Source organism: Morus notabilis, unplaced genomic scaffold (genome assembly GCF_000414095.1).
Source record: "Morus notabilis unplaced genomic scaffold, ASM41409v2 Scaffold151, whole genome shotgun sequence".
In the NCBI taxonomy this organism is placed as follows: domain Eukaryota; kingdom Viridiplantae; phylum Streptophyta; class Magnoliopsida; order Rosales; family Moraceae; genus Morus; species Morus notabilis.
Genome location: NW_010367153.1, coordinates 309,655 through 335,854, shown reverse-complemented (window position 1 = coordinate 335,854; position 26,200 = coordinate 309,655). Strand labels below are relative to the sequence as shown.

The following is a 26,200-nucleotide window of genomic DNA, read 5'->3' as shown; positions in this document are numbered from 1 at the left end:
TCAAATAAAAACATCAAGACTTCAATGACGATATCAATTTAGTTTTTTATCTAATTAGATTAGATGTTTAACGTGCCTATATTAGTGTAGTCTAGCAGTTAAGACATATTTGACTACATTAAAAGCTGTTCTGAATTCTGAACGACAAAAAAGGAAATAAAACTTTCTCTGAACCAACATACGCAACAAGAAAGTGATGTACCTCAAAATAAATAGCTACTGCATTTTCCTCCAATCCAAACATGAAAAAGTTTCCAATATCACTTCCAAAGATTCAAACTTCAAAGCACATTCACACCCGAAAATCCAGTACGAACATATAAACATCAGAATTTGATTCTCAGCATATTAACTAGTAAAAAAATTCCATTCCTTGAAATATTACAACATTATTATCATCACCATTACCACATTCACTACAAAAAGAAGTCGATAATCAACTTCTATATAACTCTACAACAAGCAAAAACCTCAACAACAAAAAAAAGTTAAGAAATTGTACGCCATTGACTAGGAAGAGCTCACCAACCTATCCAGAGTCTCCCGAGCCAGGGCCAATTCGGGCTCGATCCTCAACGCGTCCTCGTACGCCTTCCTGGCCTCGGCCTCCATCTTCTTCACCTCGTAGCACTCTCCGAGCAAGCAAAAAGCCCTAGCATTCTCCAGACTAAGCTCCACCGCCCGATCCAAGTCCCCGATCGCCGATACGACCTTCCCACGGCAGCCCATCGCCATCTTCAGCTCGGCTCTCTTGAAGAACGCGTTGGAGCTTGATGTGGGGCTGAAACCCAGCGCTGGCGAGGAAGAATTCACGGAAAATGGAGGGGTATTGGTGGATGAACTCGATGGGGCGGGTGGGGATCATGAGTGAGGCTCTGTTGTCGGCGATGATGGAGATGGAGAGGGACTTGGAGGGCTCGATTTGATGAGGTTCTTGGTGTTGATTAAGGGAAGGAGACACTGATTTCATTCTGACAGTCCATAATTACTGAGCGGACCAATCAGGCAGATTTTATGTGCCGGATGAGAGACATTTTTTATATATATATATATATATATTAGGAAAAAGGCTAAACATTCAAGACTAAAGGCGGAAATATGACGGGTGCATTTAGAATTTTTTACAAAATGATTTTATTTTTTTGAATGAAAATGAAAATGAAAATATTTTTATTTTTATTTTGAAATTATTTTTGAAAATGCGTTTGGTAGTTTTATTTTGAAATTAATTTCAATTTTAAAAAAAAAATTAAAATTGTGTTTGGTGATTTAATTTTAAAAATATGTAATAATATTTAAAATTAAAATATATTAAATACATAATAATATTAAAATAAATACGAAAAGAACAACCTGAAATTGATTGTCGGAGTTGAATTGAGCTTACGTCTGTTGAGCCGAAGAAGAAGAAGACGAACTCTTGGCCTTATCTTCAGCTTGGGCTAAGAGGACAATGCCAAGCAACCTGTGAGTTCTTATTCGACGCAAAGATGAGACAAAGCAAGGGTAGAAATGAGGATTGGGTTTGGAGGGAAGAGAGAGAACAGAGTGAACATGTCTTGAAATGGTGGGAATGCGACAAATTGGTCCCAATTGAGGTGGAAGCCATTGGAGCGGAGATTGAAGCAACCAGAAGACAAGAGAAGCTGAGAAATTGAAGAATGATTTGGTTGGTGGGTTTTCTGGAGTGAATGTTTTACGCGGTCATCAATTCAATCCTTCATTGTTGTTGAGTCGTGGAGCGGAAAGAAGATGATGTTTGTTTGCCATGGTCACGGGCAGTCGGAGAAGAGAGAGAAGAACGAAGGGAGAAAATGAAAAAGAGAAATGAAAACGGATTTCATCCGTTTTCAGAAAAAATGAGTTTTTAGAAAAAATTTAAAAACGTTTTTGTTTTTAATTTTGGTACGGATTCTTTCTAAACACATTTTCATTTTCCGTTTCAATTTTTCTTTCTCAGAAAGCGTGAAAATCCTTTTCAAAAATGAAAACAAACGGGCCCGATATTTTCGTTCATCAAAAGAATCTAAAATCTTCCTTCCAAAAGGAAAAATAAAAATAATAAAAAATTTTAAGGTGATGATTGATTTATGAATTTAAAATCATAATTTATAATTTAAATTTTTTTATGAGGGAACGTAATCATAAATTAGTAAATTAGGCATAATCGTCACCTAAATGTGATCTGAACGCATCCAAAGGTCGAAATCATGATATTTATTATAGAGTCTGATTGTTTGAATTTCTCAAAAACCAATATCCAGCCTTGGATGAAGACACTAACGATCCCACGGTCACAAACCGAGGACATTATAATAAAGTTTGATTGTCTAATCTGTACAAATTTAAGGGTTATTCTTTCAGTGAGCGTAATTTTTTAGTTGAATTTGAGTTATAATTTGAGTTAAAGTTATAACTTGAATAAAGTTGAGTAAAGCTGAATAAAATTGGAACTTAAAATAACATTAATTTAAATAAAATTATAACTTGAGTTTAAATTTTTTCTGAATTTTGTTATAAAAGACCAACCCTAAATATCAAACGTCCGATCAAACACCAGAAAAAGACCCCCAGTAAATTAATTCATATTTCCATAGATCAAACGGTCTTAAACCATCTTAACTGTTGATGGGGTCCACCTGATAAGTTAAGTCTAAACTTCAAACCAAATCAAGTGAACAAGAACCGCAGGATCACGGGCAGCCACAATGATGTTATCACACCTACTCATCCAACGGCCCTAAAATCCTCTTAGTCACTGCCACAGCTCATATGTGATCTGAACGTTTTACTTCTCTTTCCAGACGAGAGAGAGAGAGAGCGCTTGCGTTAGCAATGGAGCAGAAAAGCTGACGCTGTACATTTTTCTCGGGGGAAAAAAAAGACTGAGAATCCACACGAGGAAAAAAAAAAAAGGCGAACGAAAGAAAAGTCATCTCAGAACCCTGGACACACTCTCTTGCATCTATCTGTCCGTGCGCTATTGATTCTGAATGTATGGATTATGGTGCGGATTTTTCGTTTTCGTTTTCTTTTTCTTTTTTTCTTTTGTCTTTTTTCGTTGAAGTTGTACTTTGTTTTAGCTGAATATAATCTGGGCTGAGGGGTTTCGATTGCTTTCTGATCCTTGCTGATTCTTGCTTAATTTGTTAAGTTATTTAGTGGGTTTTCCGTTTTTGTGCAATTCTTCTCATTGGTCGATTCGATTAGTTTTAGTAGTAAAGTCTCTGAAATTCTTGAAGTTGCGTAGATATACTGTATCGTTTATTTTTTTTAATTTTTTTAATTTTTTGAGTTTATGGAATTTTGGTCTAGATGGGTTTTTGTGTTTGAGCTTGATGATGATGAACGACTTTGATTTTGTTCTCACTTAGTGGGTCTCTTTGTTTTGAGCATTGACCTGCTTATTTTGTTTCCAATTATGCAAATTTGATCATATGCTTGAGAAGCCCTTGTACAATTAAGACATAATTTCGTCATAGTTACTTTAGCGCTTATGCTTCTTTTGGCTTATATTAGTGATCTGAAGAAGTAATTTTTAAGTAATCTACACACATATATTGTATAGATAAGAATTATAAACTAAATTTACTAGCTTGCAATGTGAAACTCCTGCCTTTGTACTAACCAGAAAAGAACAATAATTTATTGGTTTGGTTTTCGGGGTTTATTTCGAAAGAGTTATTCTAGTTATGGTTCTGCTGCAGCTCATATATGAAACAGAAAAAGGTTGTTGAAGCTTGTAGATCTTTTGGTGGCAAGGTGACCAGGTATTTGGTAAAACTCAATGTGAATAAAAAATAGGATTTGTTTTTTTCTCATTTATGTATGTTAGGAAAGAGAATTAGGGGATAAATACCGTGAGAGGTTGGAAAAGTTCATGCTTTCCAATCTATGCTTTCTCACCTTCTAATTTGGTTAGTGGACTTAGATGGATGTTTCCTCTCTGGAACCAAATAGTGAGACCCAAACTGATCAATACCCTTTGTTACCGGAGCGAATGGAAAGCCGTACTAGTCGTGAGCATATAATAGATGTAACTCAAAACGATGATGCTTCATCAAGCTCATCTCACGATGAGCAACCTTCGAGAATAAATGTTCCTCCTCCGCACGTTGATAGACCATTGGGCAGTACAAATGTCCCCACTTATCAAGCAGCATCCTCTTCAACAAACAGGCTAAACTCGAGGAATTCCACGTTTATGAGGAGAGGCGATGGATACAGTCGTCGCCGTAGGAGTCCTTTGAATTCTGGTTTATGGATTTCTGTTGAGCTAATTGTCACTGTGAGCCAGATTATAGCATCTATAGTTGTTTTGTCTTTGTCAAGAAATGAAAATCCACAAGCCCCGTTGTTTGCTTGGGTTGTCGGTTATGCATCTGGTTGTGTTGCAATGCTTCCTGTTTTGTACTGGCGTTATCGTAACCGCAACCAGGATACTCAACAAGAGTCAACTCGATCTCAGCAAGGATCTTCTTCACAAAGTAACCCTCCTGAACTAACATCTTATACAGCTATCTTAGTTAATCAAGCATCAGACGAAGAAAATAATCAAACTTCCGAAACAGCCACAAGGAACACTCAATCCGCAAGACCCTTAAGTACACGGTACGTTTGTCAGATTTGTTTTTCTTTTCTCATTTAACGTGCTTTTTTCTTTCAGATGTTGGTTGTTTGATCACGTGTTTTATCGTACTGACTGAATTCTCTATCACTATAAACCTGTTTGGGTTATTTACTCTATTATACCCTGCATTTTAAGCTTATTAAAAATATATACTATGTATTTTGGATGTTCTCAATATTTTACCCCTAGATTTCAATTTCATATAAAATTATGTTTTCTATGGTCCAACTGTTCATTTTGACAATGTAAATGATAACTTTACAAGTTGTGAGGTGCGGCGGTATAGAGTGGACAAGTTGATGATAGACTCTGAAGGGTAAAGTCAGTATTTAAGCGGTCAAAACTAGTAGTTTACCAAGAGAACCTAGAAATTTGATATAAAATTAAAATTCAAAAGTAAAATGTTGAGAACATCCAAAATTCTTGGCATTCTTTTTTTTTTTTTTTTTTTTAAAGCTTAAAATGCATGGCAAAAAATAGTAAATAACCCAATATTTTTTTAGGGGGCAGTGATCTTGGAATTACTTATCTGGACTATATATTGAAACCGGAAGTTTATATTTTTTAGACTCAATGGCTTAGTGGACCATTTCAAGATGGCATTGGATTGCTTCTTTGCTGTGTGGTTTGTTGTGGGTAACGTGTGGATTTTTGGAGGTCACTCTTCTCCATCTGATGCTCCTACATTGTATAGGTACTAATAACTAGCATTCATTCTTTACTTCTTACTGGGAAGAATGAGTCACTTAACTATGCATTGGTTTCCTTACAGGTTATGCATAGTGTTCCTTACCTTTAGTTGCATTGGATATGCCATGCCTTTTATACTATGTGCAACAATTTGTTGCTGCTTGCCTTGCATAATTTCTGTGCTTGGTATCCGGGAGGATCTTTCTCAAACAAGGGGAGCCACCGTTGATTTAATTAATTCCCTGCCAATATACAAGTTCAAGCTAAAGAAAAACGGAAATGGTAATGATCAGGAGCTTGATTCTGGAGTAGGCGAAGGTGGGATCTTGGCTGCAGGGACAGAAAAAGAGCGTGAAATATCAGGGGAAGATGCGGTGAGTAGCTATATTACCTTTTTTCCTTTGTGGTGTGAAATTTTAGCAAAATAGTAAGCAAATCATGTATTTAGACCATAAAAGGACCAGATTTAAGCAACTTAATATTTTCAACCAAGTAGCACTGAGCATAACAAATCTTATCTTGCGCTGGTTGCTAATATCAATTTTACAGTATTTGACAGTGTCGGATTATGCGGATTATTTTGGGAAAGTTTTATTGTAGAATATTTTGTTAGTTTCCTGATTCTTAGGAGATTTAGCTAGCTGTATATTCTGGTGGTTTATTTCCAGATTTTTAGGAGATTCTTTTGTTGATTCTTAGGCTCTCATATTTGTATTTATACCTCCTGTTGTAACCTAATTCGGTATCAATGAATAAGCTTTTCTCTCATTTGTTTTTCCTCATGGTATCAGAGCTTTAGGCTTATTCTTGAGATTTCTTCCGTGATAGTCTGGTCGAATTCCTTCTTCCATTCCATTCGTCCATTCTCTGTTCTTTCTGGTCGATCTCTTAACCATGTCTGAATTTGCGGAAACCACAGCAACATTGGACGCTCCAGTAACAGAGAGTGTAGTCGTTGTCCAGCCCGGAGACCTGCAAAATATTTAGGCAGCATATCGACTGAACGGAAAGAATTATTTGAAATGGTCACAGCTTGTTCGGACGTTCTTGAAGGGTCGGGAAAAATTAAGCCACTTACTAGGCACGGGTCCTTCGAAGGACGATCCAAAGTTTGCTGCGTGGGATGAACAAGATTCGATGGTGATGTCTTGGTTATGGAATTCGATGCTACCAGAGATAAGCGATACGTGCATGTTTCTCGGATCCACCAAGGAAATTTGGGATGCAATCCGACAAACATATTCCAAGGTCAATGATGCTGCTCAAATCTATGAAGTTAAGACAAAGATTCATGCAGCCAAACAAGGTACACGAACTGTCACAAAATATTCGAGTTTTTTACAAGGCATGTGGTAGGAAATGGACCACTATCAATGCATTCAGATGCGCTATAGTGAGGATGCAGCGATTTTAAAGTGATTTGTTGAGAAGGAACGTATCTATGACTTTCTTGCCGGTCTCAATGATGACTTTGATGCGGTCAGAGTGCAGATTTTGGGGAAACCAGAATTGCCGTCATTAAACGAAACCTTTTCGATTATCCGTGCAGAGGAAGGAAGACGAAGTGTTATGTTGGAGACAGATGGAGGAGACAGATCTGCCATGGTGTCCAAAGCTGTGAAGGCTAATGAAGGGAAGGAAACCATCCCTATTTCACCCTTTGTTCCAGCCAATCCACCATTTGTTCCTGCCAATCAACCCAAATCTGTCAATAGGGATAGGGACTCACTGTTTTGCACATACTGCAAAAAACACCGCCATACTAAGGACCGTTGCTGGAAGCTTCACGGGAGACCCAACCGGGCTGGTAATGACAGGGGACAAGCACATGTTGGGAGCACTCAATCACATGATGAAGGAGGTTCTGGTTCGCATGATGTGACACTAGGTTTTCACAAGGAAGGAATTGAAAAATTGAGAAGTTTGTTGGAGACACTTGAAAAACCTTCCATGACAAGTACGGGTGGTACATGTTCACTGGCGTTTTCAGGTATTTCTTCCTCTTCTTGTGCTATTAGTATCTCAGAAAAAATTTATCCACATACTTGGGTGATAGACTCCGGAGCCACCGACCATATGACTTACACCCCTAAATATTTCACGTCCTATACACCATGTTCCAGTCACCGAAAGATAACTATAGCCGATGGATCAGTTACTACCGTAGCCGGACAAGGAGACATTTATATCCATAATTCCCTCACCCTTAAAAATGTTCTTCATGTTCCAAAATTGTCGGCAAATTTGGTTTCTATTCGGAAACTCACCAAAGATTTCAATTGCAATGTAACGTTCTTTCCATCACATTGTGTGTTTCAAGAACAGGGCACGAAGAGGAAGACTGGACATGCTAGTGAGAGGGATGGTCTTTACTACCTGGAAAGTCGAAGTGGAAGAGCTAAAGTCGAAGATTCCCCATCTGCAACATTTCTTTCAGAGTCGGTCATGTCAAACAACAATAAAATTTGGCTTTATCATCGTCGTTTAGGTCATCCTTCATTCAGTGTTCTTAAGTTAATGTTTCCTTCATTGTTCAAAGGGGCCAATCTAGAGTCTTTTCATTGTAATGAGTGTGAACTTGCCAAGCACAAACGTGCCTCTTTTCCAATAAGTAATACAAAAACTCTCAATCCTTTTTATCTTATTCATAGTGATATTTGGGGACTCTCAACTGTTCCAAACATTTCTGGCGCTAAGTGGTTTGTTTCCTTCATCGATGATTGTACTCGAGTAACGTGGATATACTTGTTGAAAAATAAATCTGAAGTTGGTACCGTGTTTCCAAATTTTTCTAACATGATCAAGACACAATTTGATGTAAAAATCAAATGATTTCGTTCAGACAATGCCAAAGATTATTTCAATCAAATCCTTTCTCCATTTTTTCAAAGAGAGGGAATCATACACGAGTCTTCATGTGTTAGTACACCGCAGCAAAATGGGGTAGCCGAACAGAAAAATAGTCATCTCTTGGATGTTACTAGAACGTTGTTGTTTCATAAACATGTTCCTAAATCATACTGGGGGGAAGCAGTTCTAACTACTGCCCATCTTATCAACAGACTTCCTACGAGGGTTCTTAACTTCAAAAGTCCCATGGAGATTCTAATGAATTTTTTCCCTAACTTCCAGGCTTCCAATAACCTCATTCCCAGAATTTTTGGGAGCGTTGCCTTTGTTCATATTCATTCTTAAAACAGGGAGAAACTTGATCCACGTGCTCTTCGTTGTGTCTTTATCGGATATTCTTCTACCCAAAAGGGGTATAAGTGTTTCCATCCATCCACAAGAAAATTCTTTGTTACTGCTGATGTTACATTCGTTGAGAATGAGTCCTTCTTTCAACATACCTATCTTCAGGGGGAGAATTTAGTTGAAGATAGAGCGAGGGATTTGCTTCTTGACTTTCCATCTCAAGTCCCGTCCGTCCAATCCATTCCTCCCGAGTCTGTTCCATCTACCATTCCTCCCGAGTCTGTTCCTGTTCCAGTTCCACCGTCAGATGAGGGAATCCAAGACAATACTCAACCATTGAAGCAGTATTTCAGGAAGAAAGTTCGCGTTCCTCAATCTGTGCAGGTACAATCTCCTGTTAGTGCTACTGTTCAGATTCCCGAAATTGGTATCTTAACCACAGAAAGTCAGACATCATCAGCCGAACCTAGCCAACCCCTAGATAATCATGAAAAACCAGGTGATGAAGACCTACCCATTGCACTCAGAAAAGGAACTAGAGCTTGCACCAAACATCCACTATACCTATTCCTAACCTACCAAAACCTCTCCCAAAGTCATAGAGCCTTCCTAAGTAGTCTCCATACCATAACCATTCCAAGAAATTTATCTGAGGCACTAGGGGACAAGAAATGGGAGAATGCTATGAAAGTGGAGATGGAGGCACTTGTGAAGAATAATACGTGGGAGTTGGTCGAGTTGCCAAAAAGGGTTAAACAGTTGGATGTAGATGGGTGTTCACCGTAAAATACAAGTTGGATGGCTCAATTGAAAGATACAAAGCAAGGTTGGTTGCCAAAGGGTATACTCAAACCTATGGCATCGATTATCTTAAGACGTTTGCACCGGTTGCAAAGATGAGCACAGTGCGAGTCCTGTTGTCGTTGGCTGCAAATTTCGGATGGAATCTACAGCAATTTGATGTTAAAAATGCCTTTTTGCACAGAGATCTGGTGGAAGAGATATACATGGAAGTTCCTCCCGGGTTTGAATCAAAAGAAGGTATGGTATGTAAGCTGAAGAAGGCACTCTATGGGCTCAAGCAATCGCCAAGAGCTTGGTTTGGAAGACTCACCAAGATAATGATTGCCGCAGGATACAAGCAAAGCCAAGGTGACCATACCTTGTTTGTGAGACATTCGGAGTGACGACATTATTGGTGTATGTAGACGACATGATAGTAACGGGCAATGATACTAGAGAAATGCAAGAGTTAAAGCAGCGGCTTCTAAAGGAATTTGATATAAAGGAGCTTGGGAGATTAAAATACTTTCTTGGTATTGAGGTGGCTCACTCAAGCAAGGAATTTTCATTTCACAACAAAAGTATGTACTGGATTTGCTAAAGGAGACAGGGAAGCTAGGCTGTAAACCTATGGATACACCTATTGAGTTCAACCATGGACTATGTGAGGCACCTGAAGATTCGGCAGTAGATAAGAGTTCCTATCAGAGGCTTGTTGGGAGGCTGATTTATTTGACACACACAAGGCCAGATATTGGATTTGCTGTCAGTGTGGTAAGCAGATTCATGCACAACCCTAAGGAAATGCATCTCAAGGCGGTCCACAGAATTCTGCAATACTTGAAGGGCAACCCTGGGAAAGGTATTTTGTTCAAAAGAGGACAACGCAAGACCCTCGAAGCCTATACCGACGCGGATTATGTAGGATCATTAGACGATAGAAGGTCAACCTCGGGTTACTATACTTTTGTAGGAGGGAACCTTGTCACATGAAGAAGTAAAAAACAGAATGTGGTCGCAAGGTCAAGTGTGGAGTCAGAATTTAGATCAATGGCAGTGGGAATTTGTGAACTGTTGTGGTTGAAGATTAATACTGGACGACTTGAAGATAAAGTGGGAAGGACCAATGAGGTTGTACTGCGACAACAAATCAGCTATCAGTATAGCTCACAACCCCGTGCAACACGACAGGACGAAGCATATAGAAGTCGATAGGCACTTTATTAAGGAAAAACTCGAAAGTAGCTTAATTTGAACTCCGTTTGTTTCTTCGAAGGATCAATTGGCGGATGTTCTTACCAAGGGTCTGTCAAGTGCCATGTTTCAGAATATAATTAACAAGCTTGGAATGGAAGACATCCATTTACCAGCTTGAGGGGGAGTGTTGGATTATGTGGATTATTTTGGGAAATTTTTATTGTAGAATATTTTGTTAGTTTCTTGATTCTTAGGAGATTTAGCTAGCTGTATATTCTGGTGGTTTATTTCCAGATTTTTAGGAGATTCTTTTGTTGATTCTTAGGCTCTCATATTTGTATTTATACCTCCTGTTGTAACCTAATTCGGTGTCAATAAATAAGCTATTCATCTTATCTTGTGCTGGTTGCTAATATCAGTTTTACAGTATTTGACAGAGATAAGTGAATACCTCTTATGAGATGCCTCTGTTTAGCGGTTGCTGAATTTGAAAATCATAACTATTACTTGGATTTATGAATGCATTTTTTATAGGACCGGACGTGACCACAAGCTTGGCCTCACTTAGTAATCCTTTAATTTTTTTTATTTTTCGTTTGAAAAGAAGGGTAGAGATCTTGTTTCTCAAAATCTTGAGAAGATATTCTTTTCCTCTTAAAACATAAAAGAAAAGGTCAAAAATGAAAGTGTTACCAAACAAGGACCAAGTTAATTGTTTCATATGATGTGTAATAAGGCAAAAGATAAATAGCTAAAGGAGTACTATGATTATTATCGTGTGCTTATCTTCAATGTAGGTGTTATCATAACAAATAAGAATATGGGTTTTCTTCTTTTATCTATAAACCATCCTTGCAATGCAGAGTGCTAATGAGGATTGAGATTTCTTTATGGGTGATTGTTAAGTTTTATTTGTTGCCTATCAATTTGCTGCAGGTTTGTTGTATTTGCTTGGCAAGATATGCAGACAACGATGAGCTGCGTGAACTACCATGTATTCATGTATTCCATGTCGAATGCGTTGACAAATGGCTAAAAATCAATGCATCATGCCCTCTTTGTAAAACCGAACTCGGCGAGAGTAGCAGCACTTCGCCAGTGGCCAGAGACTCCAGCCAATAGGAGGACCAAGGAAAAGATTGGTGATGGTTAAAGCTGTCCCTGAATTTTCAAACACAGTAGAAAACTGCAAGCTAGGGGGGTTTAGTACTGCAACGGAAATTCTCCAGAAATCCCTGATGTATTGCAGAAAATGCAGATGCGACCGCTGTTCTCGGTAGTTCGGGCCATGGAATAAAAAGGGGAATATGCAGTTAAGTTGTATACTATCAAACCTTTTCTATGTACTTAAAGAGGTTGAATTCCTCCTCAACCCTCCGTTTTGACATTAATGGAGCTTTGTGAAAATAGGCAGACGTTACTCTTGTCATCGTTGGATGAACTTGGAGTCCTAGCAAGTGTACTATAATATTACTAGGGTGCTTTCTAAGATTTTTGATTCTCTATTGCTGGCTTATAATGAAAAATCGATTGTTTATTATTTTATCTACTAGAAATGGATATATTGTTGAGATTTTAGATTTTGAATTCTCTCGTTAGTCTCTAAAGGTTTTTCTTTTTTTATTTTTTCATTAAAAAAAAAAAGACATAATCGATTCAATGATGACTCGAGAATGAAAAAGGGTAAAGGAGGTCACTTTATAATTAAGTCTTTGAATAAACCAATCCAAGAAATCAGCGACAAAAATTAATCTTCGTCATCCTTCCTGCTGTTGAATACGTCTCAAACTTTTGACTTACCATAGAAAGTCGGTCTAAGGACGAAATTCTAGGAACTGTTAATCACCTTATAATTTTCGTGAAGTGAATGTTACACAAATTATGACCTCAGGATTCAAGTTTTCAATTCGAGTTAAAATATAACATTTTCTAAGAGCTTTTTACTGTAACAAAAAAAATTAAATATAACATTTTCTGTAAGTTTTTTACTATAAAAATTTAAAATTAAAAACTCAAATCAATAAAATGAACGAAACCTATAACATCCTCAAAAGAGAAATTCCAACTAATCGAATCCAACGTTAAATTCCATACATTTGAAAGAATTGCAGGACGACTTAATCTAAAGGTTTAAATAACACATCGGTTCACTGGTGCAAATTCCATGGCAAAATTTTCACATACTTTATGCTGTTTGTACATACCAATCAAGTAAATGAAATGAGCATAATACAACATGCTCCCGATATCTATGATGTGACCGGTTCTAGGACCATTAACTCGAAAAGAAAAATGAATTTTTTAGCTTTTCCATCAACCCTAGAAGCGCAATGAAAAGTGGATTATACACATTTGCGAAAGGAACACATTTTTGCAATTGGCGAGGTAGAACTGGGTTTCGAAGAAAATCTCATCTTATGATCAAAGGTAAAAATTGAATCAGCGTAACCCCGTCCTCTTCGATGAGCTGCAACCTCTCTTCCGAGTATATTTTTATGAGATGCGGCTAGAGAGATTCAATCAGGATCCACCATTCAGACAGTTGAATATGCAAATGCTTCAAATGAACATCCCAGTTCAACATCATGGTCGGATGGTAAGGTCTTTAAATGCCTCTAGTTTTCCGTTTGGTGCAAGGGGATCCACAGTTGGTGAGCTTTGCGAATGGTCAGCACTCCCATTTTCTGGGTTCTTACTTTGGTTGTATGCAGAGTTGGCCACAGCAGAGCTGAGTCTGCCCCCGAAGTATGTTGAGAAAGGAAAGTATTCGGCGCATCGCTCCTTCCATCCTACAAAAGAGAGATTGTTTCACCTCAGACGTGCCTAAATAGGTTTGATCAAATAAGCATAATTTTTAAATCCACCATCTTTCACTGAAACAAGAAAAAATATAAAGTTGACAGCAAAATGACAAATAGAATGTTCAAAATCTTCTCCCTTAAACAAATTCCAGACTTGACCCGGTTCAACGAACTTCCCTTAAAAGGAAATTAATGTGGACATTTAAAGTGCTGTCACGGAATAGTGATAGTGGGATTTTTGTACGTACTTAGAGCAGCATTTTGGTCAAGAACTGTTTCTAGGAGTTTGTGGACTGTAATGCAATCCTTGAGCTTCCATTCCTTGACTGGTCCAAGTGCTCCATTACTAACATGACAAAAACACGTTGAAGTTCAATATTTCTATTACAAGCACATAGGGCAACGTTGAAGTCGTGAAAGTACTATGCAAAAACAGAGAAGTTATTACGTTGCAACTGGATTGTTTGTTGATTCTTCAATCAACTTGACGGCCTCAGGTTTCTTTTCAGGTTGTAAAGCATAGAGCAATTCTGCAACTGCAGCTCTATGCATCAAGGAAGCTGCGGAAAACCAAAAAGTGGAAAAAAGGTAAGCCAAATGATGCTTAAAATAATGAGAGCAGCCCAGATATAAATGGCTACGGCTCAAAATCACCTTGATGTTTTTCTAAGAAAACCTTGTTTGCCTCTTTCAGAGATTTCTCATGCAATTGACTGGAGAGAGAATCAATGGAAACATTTAGTATGTTAGTTTAACTTCAACAACATATTCTAAGGCATTAAAGACGCAAAGTAGGAGTAGGGGAGGATGTAATTGTCGGAGAACCTTATTGCTGGGCGTTCTGCTTCCAAGACACTCCAAATGAGTTTCTCAGTATCAGTAACTGGAGCAGCCATTGAGTCCACTTTATGGAAGAATTTAATCTGTAGTTATGAAGTTCGAAAATCAGAATAAACCAACACGGAATAGACAGAACAACATAAACTGATTAAGATAAAGGGTTTTTGGCCTCGTGTCCTTTAACTTTTCAAGCGACGGTTTCGTCCTTAACGTTTTTTGCCATTTAGTCCCTAAACTCAATATTTTTGGTATTCGTGGTCCCAAGCACTGAAATGAACAGTGAATTTTTGAAATTTAGCAGAGGACCCACATGCCTACTTGAAATTTTACAAAGACGTGATCTGTAAAATGCATAATTTTAAGGGTTTGTGATTATTTTATAAAAGGAATGTGATTAGCTCAATTAAATTTTAAAGATCCATCATTAATTTTATGGTCAGGAACTGAAACTACCAAAAAAAAAAAACAAAATTAAGTTCAGGGACTAATTGGCCAAAAAAACATTTTTTACCTAAATTGTCACGATGCTAATACTTTAGGGACTAATAGATTAGCGCAAAAAGCCCAATATCTACAAGTACTCTGGCACATGAATAACAGAGATACATACCAAGCAGCGATGGGTATCTGGATGTTCGGCGTTCAATCTAAGTAGCTGCTTTACAGCCTACAGTAATATATATATATATATATGCATATATAAGAAGAAAAAAAAGTGGAACATCAATGCATGCAAATGGAAATTTAATACACACACACACACACACACATATAGGTATATGTATCAACTAAAAAAATGCCAAGGGTTACAATTTGTTATTTGTTTTCTGTTGCCTTAATAAAACCACAAAGCAACCAGGGCATCCGAAATTTAAACACAAGTTTACCTGGAAGGCAAGCAAAACCTTCTGCCTTCTCACATTCACTTCAAAAGAAAGGAAGTGTGTTTCTACTGAATCAGGGGAGTTCTTTTGGAGCAGCTTCAAGTACCTCGTGGCTTCTGCCAGAGGATCTTCAACCTGGATAAACACGTATAGATATGAGGGGCAATATTTCCCGGATGTAAGCCATACTATCCATTTGGTTCGCAGGTTGAAATTCGTAAGACTCCAACCTTTTTAATTTAAAGTGTAAAATATGAGCGAAGGCATTAAATTTGAACTAGGAACAAAATCTGAATATGTGTTTGGATAGCTGTTGAAAATAGGAGTTTGAACTGAAAAAATAAAGATCAAATTCTGAATTTAACCCGAATGGAGGGAGGGCTCAACTCAGAATTGAGAGAGGTTTGGATCATTTTCAAAATCTGAATTAAGCCCATTTATTCCCAAACATCAGTTTGGAATATGGACCTGATTCAAATTGCACCTTTTAGGTCCAAACCCATGAACAGTTTGGATGACAGACTTCAAAAAAATCTGCAAAAATCTCTAAGTTTGGAAATACAATGAAGTTAAAGTGAACCTGCAACAATTTTTCCCCATGTGGATCTGGATCAACGGGTTTGACAGTTCGTTTCCCAGTCTTAGATACGTTACTAGCACTGGATTCTTCATTTTTTCCTTCAGCCTCCTAAGAAAAATTTGCCAAATATTAGGATGAAAATCTATAAAGGAGAAAGGGACGACAAGCCACAGAAACAAAATACAATACTTTCTTTGCCCGAGCTTCTGCTTTTCTTTGTTTTTGCCTCAATTTCTTCTTTTGAGAAGGCGGCAACTTGGAAATATCATCATCTTCTTCAGCTGTCAACTTTGATGGGGAATCATGCAACCTTATGTAGCATCTGCAGATGAACATCCAACATCATTAACTAAGGCAGAACAAAAAAATTAAAAAAAATTAAAAAAGAAAAAAAGAAAAGAGAGAATTATCATCAAGCTATAAAGCGCCCATAAAGGAATATTTGATTGCTAATTAGCATTTCATCAGGAGTCATCAATTTAAAATATGGACCAAATATTAATGCTTCACCTGATTGCACCAACAGCTGCTTTGTGAAAGTATGAATGTGAATGCAACCGGTCTTGGAATTTAAGCATTTCAACATAGGTGCGTAAAGTCATTTTCCTTAAGCAATAAGAATGGAAGTCAAATTGATCTTCAGTAATATCAGCATAGTGCTTCTCCACAGATAGAAATTTCTTCAAAGCCCGTCCAAGATCACCTTGGCGGAAGTAACTTTCACCAGATGCTAGCTCATACCTTCAGTAGAATATACAGAAATACTTAAAAGCAGGCTAACAAAACACCAGCATTGACAAATAAATAATTCCAGCAGGTAAGAAGAGACACACCACATGCACTGCATGTCGTGAAGGTTGTTGTGCTGATCTCCATCTTTGGTGAACAACACTGCAGTTTTTTCACCTAAAGGAACCTGCAAAATCAAATAGTTTTTTAGAAATCAATTTATCTCCTAAAGGACAGAAAAGAGAGATAGTGAAACACAACGTGACACATATGACACGTTTAGAAGCCACGAGGAAAAAAAAAAAAAAAAAAAAAAAAAAAAAAAACCCCACAACAACAACAACAAGATCAATGATGAAAAAAGACGGCTTCAGTACCTGATCAGCCTGAAGCATACGCTTAACACATTCACTGTTTATGTAGCGATCTGCAAGATCCATACATCTAGCTTCATCTGCTAATGCAGCAGCAGCAGCCAAATCACCAGCGTGCTTCAAAATCCGGCTCTGTGAACATTTCAAAAAAGAAGCTACAGATAAGTACACTAAAAACAATAATAAATCATGAGAACATAATCCATCAAAGACCTCTGAAGGACTGCAAGAGGATCTTGATAGAAATTTGAAGTACTGTGACGAGCAACTCTTCCAAAAAAAATCAGAAATGTGACACCAAAATGATATTACAATATGTACCCATAGATGCATATATATGCAAAAACTCAGACAACTTGCATATACTAATATTGGAACATCAACTCCAATATTCGTATGAACATAACTATTACCAATAGTTTATCCTTGGTCAGGGCACCAGACCTTCAAAACCATAATAGAAGGAGCAGTGGATGCAATAATCTTAGTCTGTGGCATGAAAGAATACAAACAAAAGAAAAATCATTAACCTACCTTGGCAGAGTATAAATCAATCACAGTTGGAGTGTGCTCAATGGCCTCGTCAATTTTAGAAAGAGAAAGGTCATACTGTCCTCGTCTGTCATAATGCTGCATTCACACAGGTCTTCTAAGCAAAAACAAATTCCAAGAATATAAAAGGAGAAGAGTAATGGTGGCTAACCTGTGCTAACAAGAATAAGGCCCACATAAGAGTTGAAGGAGGTTCTTTGTCTTCCCTGCATATATAATAAACACAAAAACAGAACGAATCAACAAGAAATACCAAAAGGATTCTTCGCCATGAAACCGCACTGTTATTAAAATATTAATAGTAATAAAAAGAGACTTAATTCCACTTTATTGAAATTGCATTAAATTTCAATGAATAAATCGTAAGGAACTTGAAATTTCAATGGGGGCCTACAACACTACATTACAATAAAGCATTAGCATATCTTACCTTCCAGGGTATCGACCAGTTGTCCTAATTGAATGCTCCAACGCAAGAATAAGTTGTTCTAGAATATCAGCCTGAAAAACATTGCCAAAACATAAATATAAGAACCTATTGAACTGATATTTCCTTGCATCCATAAAAAAATATGCAAACTTGATTTATGGAACAATCAACAAGGATGAAGATTAACCTTGCCAGGATGATCGTACAAAGGAGAAAGGTCGGAGAATAATGAAGGAACTCCCTGAAAGCATAAAGAACATAAATCACCATTAAAAACAGAAAAGCAAAGGACTTGAGACCAATCAGAGTACTATGAAATAAACCACAAATACCTTGGTAAGAAGAGGCCTAATGTAATTGTCTGCTGCTTCACGAAATTTGTCACCTTGGAGAAAGTCCAGAGGTATTCTCTGAAACACCACAAGAGAGTTTCAATACGTCTTCTGTAAAGTTCGTCATTTTTTAAAGAAAGTAACGAGGCATCAACAAATAATAAAGACGATAGTGCTGAGAGTGATTCTGATGCTGATGATAACAACAGAAACAGTTGAAAGAAGGTAAATAAAAATTCCAGTCAAAACATGATTCACCTTATCATTTCACACCTAAGAATGCCCATACATAGGGTAGACTCCATATAGCTAAGCTCATGTCTAAAATAAGATGAAAAGAAATATGGGTGTTGAGCTATGAGAATTGACATAAGCACTTTAGAAGCCGGTATCCTTAGTTTCTAACATTTTGAGGTCTATCTCCACAGCTCAGAGTTCACTCAACCAGGTGATAGTTTACCTTGACAGCAGATGACCAATTGTATTGCTGCCTAAGCGATTTGTACAATTTATCTAACAGCTCAATTTGATCAGATGAATACTGGCTGTTTTCTGAATAGAGCCCGACGCATTTTTGAAGGCCTTCATAGTATCTGAAAGTTCACGGACCAAACATATTAGCTTACCTTATGCAAAACCCGGGCATGTGCCACATGCAATCAGTCATAATACTATATGCATCTACGTACATGCCCATGATTGCAGAAAAAATTGACAGCAATATTCAGCATCTTCAAAAATAGCCATAAATTTCAACATAAAAGCATCTTAAATCACCTGTAATTGTCAGGATTCATGGCAAGTAATGCCTTGTACAAAGTAGCACCTTCTTCAAAGCGACCAAGCTTTACCAAAAGAGAAACCTCTTGTTCTTTATAAGCTAATTTATCAACCTTGAAACACATGAAAATGAGATGATAAGTACTGAAGAATAAAGATCATCATGCTCAAACTCAACATAATTAAAAGAAAATATGTAGCAGAAGCTTACTATTTTCAACTCTTTCTTGTGCAATTCATCAAGAGCTCTCTCAAGAGAACCAGATTCTTCTAACAATGAAATCTGGATAAACAAATGACACGTCCAACTATCAGAATCATAAGAGCCAGAGAAATAACCAATTTTTTGCATCCACTAGTAAAAAAAATAGAACCATTTATTTATCCATAAAGTACAGACACACACACACACACACACACAAAGCTAGAGGAGTTATGCAAAACCAGAAAAAAAAATGATATTATTTTTGAGTTGTCTCAAGATCAACCAAACATATATAAAGTGTTCGCTTTAAAGTTGAAAAAAAAAATGATATTATTTCTTAGTTGTATCTAGATCAAGCAAACATATACAAAGGACAACAGATAAATAGAAATAAGACTCCAATCCAGATAAGTCCATAAAGGACAACAGAACCTACAACAATTAATAATTATAGTACGACTAAAAAATTCACCACTATGACCAACTGGTTCTCCACAGAGTCTCAATTGTTATCTAACAGAAATAGCCATATACAGAAGGTTCCAGTTACAATACCTTATACAGGAGCATTTCCCCATGTTCACAACGTTCATTATCAGGAGGGAAATCATCTTCCAGCGTTCCTTCATACGCTTCAAGAATTTCAACTGCTTTCAAAGCGCTAAGAAGAAAAAATAAAAAAATGCTTTAGTGTAGGCAACATAAACGTCAAATTAATCGCATAAAAGATAAGGCCAAAAAAAATATGGTTACATGCTAAAAAACTTGGGGAATTAAAAAGGTTAAGAGAACAAAAACTAACGAAAAGGAGACACTTTTAATTTTTTGAACAACTAATAGGACACCTATATTGCCACAAGTAAAAGAATAGAACCATAAATGTATTCTCCAAATTTCAGACGACGGTCAAAGCACAAACTTCTACTTATTGGATACTTTAATTAAAAAAGGCTTGACAATCTAAAATTCAATATGATTCATGATTGTTTAGTACTAGTACTGTATTAGAATAACTCATTCAGAGGGAATGATAATGAAAGGTAAGTAATAGGGGAAAAAGGAAAGCGCTAAGTAATAGGGGATAAGAAAAAAGCTAAGTAATAGTTTGATGATAAAAAGGATCAAATTATACTTTGAGTTTAAATGGTGGGCAACAGCAAAGCCAATCCAATTCATACGATGATTTGGTTTTAGAGTCAGGAGTTGTTGTCTTGTCTCAACAAAACCTGTCAAATCCCTCATTTGAGCCTGCAACAGGATGGATACACAGCCATCATTAGCTGAAACAACACAAGGAAAATAACATAACTAAGTAAAGAAATATACTAAAGAGAAGGCACTACAACAGAGACTGATAACGTCACAATTGACAAATATGATATTAAGATATATAGCTACAGCCTACATTTAACAAGTGAGATAGATAACTTTGAAACAGGAAAAGCTCGTTAGATATTTCTTTGTTTAAGCTTTATGTGACCATAACAGGAAAGATTAACATCAAGAAGGGGTGTACATGGTTAGTTTGGTTTGGCGAGGAAACCTACTAACTAAACAGAACAGTGGAATTTATTTGGTCGGTCTGATTTGAAGTTTGGAAGGAAAACCAAACTATACATAATCATTTTAAATGACATTTGGCCAGTTTTCACTCATAGGCCTAACAATTGTAGGCATTTGAAGTCATCATGTAAATTAAACTTTGAACTTAATTTATATACTTTATTCCACTTGTTGGATAACTATCTTAATTCAGGAAAGCCTAAAATCATACAAAGCCATTCTAAAACATGATAACGTATAAAAGGATCACAGTTATGAGACTATAAAAAAGATGATACATAATACAAATACTATGTAATATATACGTATATACACAGACATAAATAACAGTAATGAAGATATAAAAAAGATGATATGTAAGAAAATATTATATATATGTAACATATACATATATACACATACATACATATACGTACATACATACATGCACATATTAGGTGGTCGGTTTACTGGTGTCAAACTTTTAAAACTAATAACAAAAACGACAAAGAAAAGGGGGACCTCCAAGCCAATCAAACAGATCGATTAAAATTTAAAAGAAAAACTGATTAATTTGGCTTGTTAGATTGGTTCGGATTGGTCCGTTCAGTCTCATCAATTTGATCGATTTATTGAACACTCCTAACCAAGAACATACCTGTAAGAGTGACAGGTCCCTTAGGATTTCAATATTGTCTGGATCTATCCTCAGTGCATTTCTATAGCATTTGATCGCCTCCCTGTATTCTCTATCTGATCGATAAAGAAGACCATAAACATGCCAGCAGACATGACTTTTGAGGTCATTCTGCAAAAGACAAAGAAGCCTGACAGTAAATAAAAAGAAAGGTTTTGGAAACAGAACACAACAAAACAATTTAGTTAAACCCTAAAGATCCTCACCTTTAATCCTAGACGAACAAGTTCATACGCTTCAGATTTACGGTCCATGCAATTCAATGTCAACCCCTTCATTGATAATGTTTCTGACCAACATTGAAACACAAAAACATAAAATAAAAATAAAAATAAAAATAAAATCGTTTAGTTGAAAAAAAAAAAACCTAGTTGTAAAAAGGAATTCCAAAATTAAGATTAGCAATAACAGCAACAAATGAGCCTGCATAAATTTAAAACTCCAACGAACAATACGGCGCTACAATTAAATCTAAACCATATAAACTTGAATTTCACGGACTAGATATTATACAAAGTACAAACTAACTTTTTCATTTGTTAATAGTTTATTTAAGAAAAAATGAAGAGGTCCACATGATTAAAAATAAAATAAAATAACTGTTACAACGCCTTTGAGTTAATATGAGAAAAACGAGAACCAAATAACAAGAAGGGAAACAACACCTTTAATAAAAAAAAATATACACTGTGTAAGCCTCTTAGCTTATTTTGTAATACCAATGTTACAAATTGCATGAAGAGGAACATACCTCCATGGTCTGGAAACTTTTTTAATATGGTGTCTGCTGCTTTCAGACCCTTCTTATACTGTTTAGTTTCATATGATTTCTGCAATCAAGTATAATATTAATACGAAATTAAGACATTAAATCAAATTAAATCGATTGACTGCATGAATTAGCACAAAAGCGCTGAACTAAGCAGATAATTGATCTCTATCCTTTTGCACACAAAGAGCCACGTTTATGGACAAGATTAAAAAAAATTCTGGACAAATGAGTTTAACCGCAATTATCTTAATTGATCAAAAGTCAATGTCCAATTCATAGAAGTTTGAGATCAAAGCTAAGTGTTCAAACTATCAAAAAAAAAAAAAAAAAAAACCGTGAACTTGAATCAAGAAAATAGCCATAATGGCTTTGGATACCACATTGCATCAACTTACCAAAGAACGAATTCGAAAGAAGTTGCATTCCCTTAATCACTAACCAGTTTATGTTTCTACTTCTATATGCCTCTCCCTAGTCAAACACTTGATTCTAATAACCGATCCAATATCAGAGCTCAAAACTTTATCAATAAAATCATTAAAGAAATAGGAAAATCAAGCACTAAGAACTCTCGTAGTCCTTTCCCACTATGCATTTCCGGCATAATAACCAGAAACTGGATACAATTCGCCAAAGTAAACCCCACCAGTTGACTTAATCATCCATTTCCTCGTACAACCACACAACGACTAAAAAAGAGTCCCAATTTTCCCATTAAGATCGATTCTTCGAGCATTCAAGCAACAGAGAATAAGTAAACAATCACGACACGGAATCAAACAAAAGGAAAAACTAGGGTTTTTTTCTATTCAATTTTCGGCCAACGAAAGAGAAATATAAAATCGTAGTTGGATCTCGAAGCAATTGACAGTAGAAAGAAAAAGAGTAGGGAATCGGAGCTTACGACGATGAGCTTGAAGAGGTTGGCCTCTTTGGGAGGGAGAGAGGCACCCATTGTTGCAGAGGAAGAGAGAGAGCGAGAGAGTGAGTGAAATGAAAGTGAAAGTGAATGTAAAAGGGAAAGTGCGTCCGTGTGGAAACTGGAAGTGCTTTAGAAGAAGAAGAAGAAGAAGAAGAAGGGTTGCGATGAAAGAGGAGAGATAGGAGTTGTGGCGTTTATCTGCTGCAACCCTACTGTGAAGGAGACGCAAAAACAAAAACAATAAAGTCAGGAAAATAATAATATATATTTTTTAGAAAAATGATCTAAATTTGATTACTTGTTTTTTTTTCCTTTTTTTTTTTTAAGATTTAGAACGTGTCTTTTTTTTTTTTTTTTTTGTTAGAATCACAACTTAAATTTTTTTTTACAAATTTTTTTACTATTGTGAGTTGATATTTCTCCTGTGTCTATATCTATATCTACATATAAAAAGTGTTAATCCATATATAAAAAGTGTTAATGTGTACTTGTTATAGTGCACTTTTCTAATCAAAGTGATTAAAATTTTGTTTATTTCACTGATTTGAGTTTTCAATTTCAGTTTACTACAGTTAAAAGCTCTTAAAAACAGTCACATCTAATTTTTTTGTTACAATTAAAAACTCTCACATAAAGTCATGTATCAATTCGAATTGAAAACTCAAATCAACGAACTAAACGATGCCTAAACTACATCATTTTAATTGGTTTCTTTTGTCATAAAATTTATTTATTTCTTCATTTTAATTCTTTTTACCTTTTTCAAAATTTTATTTATTTATTTTTCCATCTTGGTTCCTTTCTTTCCTAAATTTATTTTCTCATTTTGGTCCTTTTTGACTCTCTTTTTATTTTTATCTTGAAATTTTACTTCTAATCTTGTGGTTCCTTTTGTCTTAATACTTATTTTTTTTTTTTAGTCTCTCTTTTTTTTTTCACTTTTTTAGGCTTCTTGCCCTTAAACTTTATTTTTTTCATTTTGATTCCTCTTTGGGATTTTATATTCAAATTTTATATACTTTTAATAATAACACAATAATTAAAACTTAACACACGGTTTACTCCACGTGCATTACACATAGGGTTCAACTAGTATAATAAGAGTAAGGGTGAACATTGAGTGGGTTGGGTGTGTTTTTAAAATTTTCAACCCACGCAATTATGTTTGGATTGGTTGATTTCAAATTTAAGCCACCGAATCAACCCAAAGTTTAAAATCAACTCACCCAATTAAAATTTAGGTGAATTGGGTTGGGGGACTTTATCCGGTTGGAACATAATATAGAATAAATAAATAAAGCTAATTATTCAACCTAAAATAAAAAAAATATATACGAAAAAAGTTAACTTTCATCATAATATTAGCACCAAAATTATCTCATAAGTTATAAACTAATAAAAGAATAAAATATATGGAAACAAGTTCAAATATATAAATTGTAGACAAACAAACAAACGATAATAAAAACTCATACAATATAAAATATAATAAGTTGTCAAGTAATTAATGTAAAATATAAGATAAATACTTATTATGAGATAGGAATATATATATATAGAGAGAGAGAGAGATTGGATGCCTTCGGGTTAAGAAAACTCAATCCAAACCCACATAATTAATAGTCGGATTGGATGAGGTTGGGTTAATGTATTGATCAGGTTGGTCGAATTCTTGTTATAATAGGTTAAATTTAGTGGGTTAATTGAGTTTGTTGAGTTTTTTATTTACTCTAACTTTTTAACTCAAATTCTCAATTTGAGTTAAGAAAATGATGTGCCTTCATTTTGCATGCGTGTGCTCAAGTAATAGCTTTTATTTCTCCTATTTTAAAATGTCGCTTTAAACTACAAGTCGTTGTATGTGGTGTTTATGTCGTTCAATTATAAACATGACATGCCGTTTGTTTTATAGATTTTCATGTCATTTGAAAACTAAAAGGCATCGTGTTAGTGTAATGAATATCAGAAAAATAGAGAATTTACTTTTAAGAATATATGAGTCGATACTCTTGATAAATATTTTATTGTTAGTATAATTATTTAATTAAAAAAATTATGAATAAAGAGTAACGAGTAAAAGTTTTGACACGTACACTTTCAAGAGATACAAATGTCGTTTTTGGTTTGAGAAATCTGATTGACGTTTGAAAACTAAAAGGCATCGTGTTAGTGTAATGAATATCAGAAAAATAGAGAATTTACTTTTAAGAATATATGAGTCGATACTCTTGATAAATATTTTATTGTTAGTATAATTATTTAATTAAAAAAATTATGAATAAAGAGTAACGAGTAAAAGTTTTGACACGTACACTTTCAAGAGATACAGATGTCGTTTTTGGTTTGAGAAATCTGATTGACGTTTGAAAACTAAAAGGCATCGTGTTAGTGTAATGAATATCAGAAAAATAGAAAATTTACTTTTAAGAATATATGAGTCGATACTCTTGATAAATATTTTATTGTTAGTATAATTATTTAATTAAAAAAATTATGAATAAAGAGTAACGAGTAAAAATCTTGACACGTACACTTTCAAGAGATACAGATGCCATTTTTGGTTTGAGAAATCTGATTGACGAAATTTCTCAAGTCTACCGAGGGTTGTTCATTGGAAATGGGTTAGCAATAACGTTGGTTGCATTTTTTAATGAAAATTGGAAATCGGAAAAAAATAAAAAGTCTTGATTTCAGGAAAGGCATTGGGGTTTTTGGTTTAATAAATGAGAAAATTACTGAAATTACTGTTAGAAGTGCATGAACTTAAAATTTTACTGGTTACTCTTGATTCATGCCTTTTTACCTAACTAATGTATTTAACAAATCCATTGCTTTTGGCTAAAGAACGTCTTGTCGTTTATGCGTACAGAAAGCAGTGGTTGAAGACATCTGTTTTCATTTTTGGTTTAAGACACCCATTGTCGTTTCATGTTCGATAAATATATTCTATGTTTACAAGACGTTCTTAAGAAATACGTAACATTCTTCGTAGGCTAGGAAGCAGACATTTTACAAAATTCTCATGCCAAGGTTAAAAGTTCACAGAGCAACTTGCCAATCAAGGGGCAAAACCTGAAAACAATGTCACGTGTTGTTTAACGACAGAAAACGTTGTCAAACACGCAGAAACGACATGTTGTTCCCTGTTTTTTTCCTTTCTTTTTATGTTCATTTCTCAAATTCTCGATAGATAAAAGCAACAAAAGCGTTACTACTTACCAAAGCTGGCAACTGGCATATCTCTTATATATATATATATATATAT

The 26,200-nt window shown here is 35.6% G+C and overlaps 2 protein-coding genes across 5 annotated transcripts; one reads left to right on the top strand and one right to left on the bottom strand.

The window, feature by feature from the left end:
- Window positions 1–2,756: 2,756 nt before the first annotated feature.
- Window positions 2,757–12,073, top strand: LOC112094256 (E3 ubiquitin-protein ligase At1g63170). 3 transcript variants are annotated; one of them, XM_024174703.1, is made up of 6 exons: window positions 2,757–3,007; window positions 3,708–3,770; window positions 3,932–4,611; window positions 5,199–5,324; window positions 5,403–5,694; window positions 11,432–12,073. In XM_024174703.1, exons 3-6 carry the CDS (start codon window positions 3,932–3,934, stop codon window positions 11,615–11,617), a joined length of 1,284 nt encoding a protein of 427 aa, XP_024030471.1. In that variant the 5' UTR covers window positions 2,757–3,007; window positions 3,708–3,770; the 3' UTR covers window positions 11,618–12,073. The 3 variants fall into 3 exon arrangements, with proteins under 3 accessions (XP_024030471.1, XP_024030470.1, XP_024030472.1); XM_024174702.1 differs by having other exon boundaries at window positions 3,923–4,611; XM_024174704.1 differs by having other exon boundaries at window positions 2,757–2,995; window positions 3,708–4,611.
- Window positions 12,074–12,583: 510 nt separating this feature from the next.
- Window positions 12,584–23,150, bottom strand: LOC21402394 (N-terminal acetyltransferase A complex auxiliary subunit NAA15). 2 transcript variants are annotated; one of them, XM_010111998.2, is made up of 26 exons: window positions 22,918–23,150; window positions 21,993–22,071; window positions 21,448–21,530; window positions 21,203–21,352; window positions 20,135–20,250; window positions 19,558–19,663; window positions 19,009–19,080; window positions 18,795–18,910; window positions 18,478–18,610; window positions 18,018–18,095; window positions 17,873–17,926; window positions 17,686–17,756; window positions 17,407–17,461; window positions 17,238–17,333; window positions 16,707–16,835; window positions 16,434–16,516; window positions 16,111–16,341; window positions 15,790–15,922; window positions 15,601–15,708; window positions 15,024–15,155; window positions 14,747–14,803; window positions 14,122–14,219; window positions 13,951–14,009; window positions 13,745–13,856; window positions 13,545–13,642; window positions 12,584–13,284 (listed from the first exon to the last, which is right to left on the bottom strand). In XM_010111998.2, the coding sequence occupies exons 1-26, from the start codon at window positions 22,966–22,968 to the stop codon at window positions 13,079–13,081; spliced, it is 2,706 nt and encodes a 901-aa protein (XP_010110300.1). In that variant the 5' UTR covers window positions 22,969–23,150; the 3' UTR covers window positions 12,584–13,078. The 2 variants fall into 2 exon arrangements, with proteins under 2 accessions (XP_010110300.1, XP_024030469.1); XM_024174701.1 differs by lacking the exons at window positions 21,448–21,530; window positions 21,993–22,071; window positions 22,918–23,150 and having other exon boundaries at window positions 20,135–20,282; window positions 21,203–21,272.
- Window positions 23,151–26,200: the final 3,050 nt, after the last annotated feature.